Genomic DNA, 5048 nt, shown 5'->3' with positions numbered 1-5048 from the left:
CCTCATGCAGACTTTGGCTTTTTCTTTGAAAAAAAAAATGTGTGTGTGTGTGTGTGTGTTTTGCAAAAGAACAACAGAACAGTATTTCTTGATTGCTGATTGGCTGGCAAAAGTTGAGCAATTCTGCCATCTGTTTTTCCCAGGAAAACCCTTATTGGTGGTGTCGCCCCTCCTTGTTCAAGAACTTTTTTTTAATTCACATTAAATCTTATCAGGTTAAACTGTGGTAAGTTTGGCTTCCATATTTGGCATAACACAAAGCGACAACTTCCAGTTTAGGTTCGGTTATACAATTTACACGATCAAAATTTCGGAGCCAATCAGCAAGTTAAAAAACACGTTAACCACTCTATCCATTCAACTTGTTTATTTACCCTGTAGTCGACTCCCGCTATTTGGCAGTCTCACAAACGGCCAAAAATTCAACATTAATACTTGGAACACAAAATACTGCAGCTACTGTGATAAAATCAAATAATATAAATACGTTTCTTTTTAGTTTTCAGAGGTCCATGCCTCAAGTAGGCCTATGGTCTGCCCATTGGGACAGGTCTTGGCAGGTCTTCTGATGTCCTAGCACAAGCATCCATCCATTTTCCGAACCGCTTGATCCTCACTAGGGTCGCGGGGGGTGCTGGACCCTATCCCAGCCATCTCCGGGCAGTAGGCGGGGGACACCCTGAATCAGTTGCCAGCCAATCGCAGGGCACACAGAGACGAACAACCATCCACGCCCACACTCACACCTAGGGACAATTTAGAGCGTCCAATCAGCCTGACATGCATGTTTTTGGAATGTGGGAGGAAACCGGAGCCCCCGCCCCGGAGAAAACCCACGCAGGCCCGGGGAGAACATGCAAACTCCACACAGGGAGGCCGGAGCTGGAATCGAACCCGGTACCTCTGCACTGTGAAGCCGACGTGCTAACCACTGGACTACCGGGCCGCCCTAGCACAAGCAATTAAATCCTATAAGTGTGCCTATGGAAATGTAGCAGTGATTGAACGCTGGCTCACATTCATGTTTGCCATCTGCTGTAATGTTACGGATGTGCTGTGCCAGCGCACTGAGGAAGGGCCGAATCGGGACCCGGGCGCCTACATCCGGGGGCCATTGGGTTGAGGAGACACCCAGGATGGTTCAACCAGCTCCCAAGAAGTAAGGACCGACAACAGTTGCCGTCAAACAAATTAGAATGCCATGTACAAATGCAAGCAGCACAGTAGTCGACTGGCTAGCAGGTCTGCCTCACAGTACAGAGTTCCACCGTTCAAACCACAGCTCTGGCCTTCCTGTTTGGATGTTCTCCCCATTCCTGCGTGGATTTTCCTTGGGTAAGTGTGTGTATGTATCTATCTACAGGTATGTATATATATATAATATATAATTTTATATATATACACTCAATATGCATGTCTAAATATTGTGTAATTTCAAGCGATGATTTTTGAAATGTGTGACGATAAGACTAGGCTGCGACCTAGTGTGACTCCCAACATTGCACATCGCTTTTGTCTCAGCATAATAAAGCAAAGGCTCATACGATTCACATCAGTTTTAAAAAGAACATTTAACGAGCATCCAAACATCGAGTACACACTCGCTTTACGTCGCCCTGTATTTTTCCTCCCCATCTCACTGCAGTGTGAATTCACTCACCCCCCATTCCCTCCCACACCTTCAACCACACTCCATTTAATAGAATATCGATCCTCGCCTTTACTGCAGTGAATAAGACGGCATGTGTGAGAGACACATGAGAGAGGGGGGGCGGTTTCCAAGGTCATTGCCATGGTAACCTGAGCAATGGGGTTCCTCTGGAGCACGGATATCACAGGTCATAAGAAGGGTGGTGAGGGTGAGCGCGGGGAGGTGATGCCACATTTTGAGTCAAGAGCTCGAGATGGAAGATAAGAGCAAATGTCCCTTCCCGCTTCAAACATGGAGTATACTGAGAAAATGAAAGACGCATTTTACTCAAAATTCACCTGCGCACATTACTTGTGCTATAATTTTTCACCCCCGTTTTCCTGAGGTTGTTTTGTAGATTCAATTGCATCTGTGAGTGAAATTTCAAGCAAAGTCCACATTACTGTGATGTTGTCGTCATTGATTTTAGGCTATTTTTCTTCAGTGCAAATTGAGTTGAACGGTGAGAAATTTCAAGTCAATTTGAATGATTTGAGGTGAGGGCTGTGACCTGTCTGCTCACAATACCAACGTGAGCAGAGAAAGTCAAATAGAGTAAATGATAGATTTGTTTTGTTTTACAACAGCTTGAATTGAAAACCGTATGAGAAATTTCAAGTCAGACTGATTTTAGGTATAGGGTGAGGCCTGTTTGCTGAAGGTTAGCAACCTGAGCAAAGAAAGTGAAATAAAAGTAAATGTTTTGGTTTGTTTTTAGAGCAAATAGAGTTGAACCTGAGTGAGAAATTTCCAGTCCGTCACATTTTGTATCTAGGATGCCAAACTTTGACCTTGAACAGCATGCCTTGGAGATGCAGGTTTGTCCAAAATTCCATATTTATACATGTTGTGCTTGAGGAGAGGTCAGCCAATAAACCAAGACATTTTTTTTTTTGCTTGTATGGAAGAACTTTATCACATACACCTGAGATATGACCCGATGAAAACATGAAATGTCAAAATTCGTCACCCGCCAGCATTATGTCACAAGCTCAAATCAAATGGAGAAAAAAAGAGGCAATTTTAGTACTGCAGAATGAATATCGGATTCAATGTGTTCAAAACGTGCACTTTAGTAGCATTCAGAGGTGCATCAATACAATATGGTGACATAAGATGCGTCCGTGTATAAAAGAAGTCAAATTTGGCATACCATGATCATGTACTTGAATGCGCCGTAAAACGATGATTATGATCATACGTGTGTAACAGCAATGCGTTGAAACCAAGGTTACGTGTATCACACGGCCTCCATGAGCAGCTCTTCCATCTCGGAGTTTTCCAGCTCTCGGAATGCAGCGTGACTGCCAATCACAAACAAGGTCGCACCTTTGGGGGGGATAATAAAAACAAGTCGAGATGAAATGGTTCTCTGTTTTACCAAAAACGCCCTTCAGGATGACTTTGTCAGCATTTATCTAGTCAATGTGGTGTATTCAACAACTCATGGTTGTAACTCAATCTGGGTGAATGTCAGGCTCAAAGACACAGAAAAACGTAAATGACAAGCGAGGTCTCCTTATTTCGAGGATTGTTCTTAATCTATTTTGTTCTGCTTCCTGTTTATTTTGGGTGTAATTCTAAAATCGGCCACTAGTTGAGAAATGTGTTTAAATAACGGACTCACCCAGAACCCAAAAGACAGCGGCTCCGGCTCCAGCCAACCAGAAGACTGGTAAGGAGATTCCTCCGGCCAGGCTCATCTGGTGCGGGACAGTCAGCTCCTTGCCTGAAAAATAAAAGCAATAGTGCAGACTAAAAACAAAGGCGTACAAAATTACGGATTTATGTGGAGCCTTGCCTTGTGACAGTTGACAGATTTACAAAACATTGGCCTTTTTCATATTTCTTTAACTTTAGTGCAGGAAGGAGAAAAAAATAATAATTTGGGAAGCAAAGTAAATATTGGCCAGTAAGATCGGTCGGCCAATTGATCAGTCAGGCCCTAATACTTACCAAGGATCACCAGCTTGGACTCCAGCGATTTAAGGTGGATGATGTAGAAGGCACCAACAAACACGGCCAACGCTATCAGTAACATGGGAGAGCTGATTCTGAAGACAAATGAAAACATTCCCGATATCCATCATCACACAACAGAAATAAACCCGGCCATGAAATAATCTTCTGTTTAATTAAAACATTTAAAAAATGCTCGTTCACACACGGGTAGTGTAGACGTGTCATCCAATGACTGAAACTTTGCTTACATGCAGTAAAGGATGAGACCAAGGAAGATGAAAGTGTAGTTGCTGTTGTATGTGTCCACGTTCTTCACCACGCGCTGGCACATCTCGCCGAAGTTGCGTGGCTTGGAGAATTTGCGCTGGTCTGCGAAACTGGCCCACGGCCGGATGGACACCCGCCGCCGGTCCAACCACTCTTTAGCCACGCTGGCTGAAAAGCCTTTGGGGAGGCCCAGCCTGAGGATGGACACATCATGGAAAGTTTACATTTGAATTATTTGCGCAGGCCTGATACTAAACGTCTTACTTAGCAAGGATCCCAGTTACACCAGCCGTGCCCGTCAGACGAGCATCCTCAGCACCAAAAACATCTCCAGCTTTGCTCTCCATGTCCACCTGGCAGTTCTCACCCTTTGGAACCTGCATCTACTAATTTTCTTGAACCCTAAAACGAGAAGTTGCTAACATTAGACGAGACATACTTCCAAAACGTGACTTTACAAAAATAGTCTGTTCGGTTTTTATTTTAACTTGGTTATTGAACATCTAACATTGGATCATTAATGTGGCTGATGGTGGCCAACCGTGGAAACAGTGATGTTTCTCCACTGGAAAATATGAGTCAGACACATATTCAGCGAGTCCGACACGCCAAAAACAACATTGCTTTAACGGGTGAACGAGCTACGACAACAGCGAAAGACATTCACGACGCGTCACTTATTTTTCTACCAGTGGCTTCTTCGTCTTTGTTTCAAATGCGTTGACAATAGAACAAAACTGGTCAACTTCACTGGAGGTTCACCCTAACAGATGGATAAAGGTGAGGTTTAGATGACTAATTGCAGCAAAAAAACTCACACAATCGAAGAAATCCGAGTTGTCTCCGGGTGTTGACGGAAGTGACGTGTTATTCCGACGATCTGGTTGGAAAACCACACACGGAGAGCACTTGGTCCAAACAGATCTGAAATCAGCTTTGGGAGTTCTTGTTTACTGTGGCGATATGGATTAAAAACTGACACAAGACCATCAATCTATGGTCTGCGGCAATGTAAATGTGTTACCTGACCTGAGATCGGCTATTCTCTTTTGGGGAAGGGGTTCCCACCCCTTGGATGACAGTAAAAATCTGACACCAAACCAGCCGTAAATGCGTCGTCTCTGAGCAG

The 5048-nt window shown here is 44.0% G+C and overlaps 1 protein-coding gene across 3 annotated transcripts; it reads right to left on the bottom strand.

The window, feature by feature from the left end:
• Window positions 1-2738: 2738 nt before the first annotated feature.
• On the bottom strand, window positions 2739-4967 carry rabac1 (Rab acceptor 1 (prenylated)). 3 transcript variants are annotated; one of them, XM_086113561.1, is made up of 7 exons: window positions 4949-4967; window positions 4738-4799; window positions 4184-4321; window positions 3901-4113; window positions 3647-3744; window positions 3318-3419; window positions 2739-3019 (listed from the first exon to the last, which is right to left on the bottom strand). In XM_086113561.1, the coding sequence occupies exons 3-7, from the start codon at window positions 4300-4302 to the stop codon at window positions 2931-2933; spliced, it is 621 nt and encodes a 206-aa protein (XP_085969687.1). In that variant the 5' UTR covers window positions 4303-4321; window positions 4738-4799; window positions 4949-4967; the 3' UTR covers window positions 2739-2930. The 3 variants fall into 3 exon arrangements, with proteins under 3 accessions (XP_085969687.1, XP_085969686.1, XP_085969688.1); XM_086113560.1 differs by lacking the exon at window positions 4949-4967 and having other exon boundaries at window positions 4738-4933; XM_086113562.1 differs by lacking the exons at window positions 4738-4799; window positions 4949-4967 and adding an exon at window positions 4609-4737.
• Between the last annotated feature and the right edge of the window lie 81 nt (window positions 4968-5048).

Source organism: Hippocampus guttulatus, chromosome 6 (assembly GCF_054856545.1).
Source record: "Hippocampus guttulatus isolate MCC_2025c chromosome 6, RoL_Hgut_1.0, whole genome shotgun sequence".
Classification (NCBI taxonomy): domain Eukaryota; kingdom Metazoa; phylum Chordata; class Actinopteri; order Syngnathiformes; family Syngnathidae; genus Hippocampus; species Hippocampus guttulatus.
Note: the sequence above shows the minus strand (reverse complement) of the source record. Positions and strands in the feature narration are given on the sequence as shown.

Excerpts from the sequence above, each read along its gene's own strand:
- rabac1 (XM_086113561.1), bottom strand. The coding sequence starts at position 4,302 with ATGCAGGTTCCAAAGGGTGAGAACTGCCAGGTGGACATGGAGAGCAAA. Across the intron at positions 4,114-4,183 it reads GTAACTGGGATCCTTGCTAA|GCTGGGCCTCCCCAAAGGCT; the intron begins GTAAGACGTTTA and ends GTCCATCCTCAG. Across the intron at positions 3,420-3,646 it reads GTCCAAGCTGGTGATCCTTG|GCAAGGAGCTGACTGTCCCG; the intron begins GTAAGTATTAGG and ends TTTATTTTTCAG.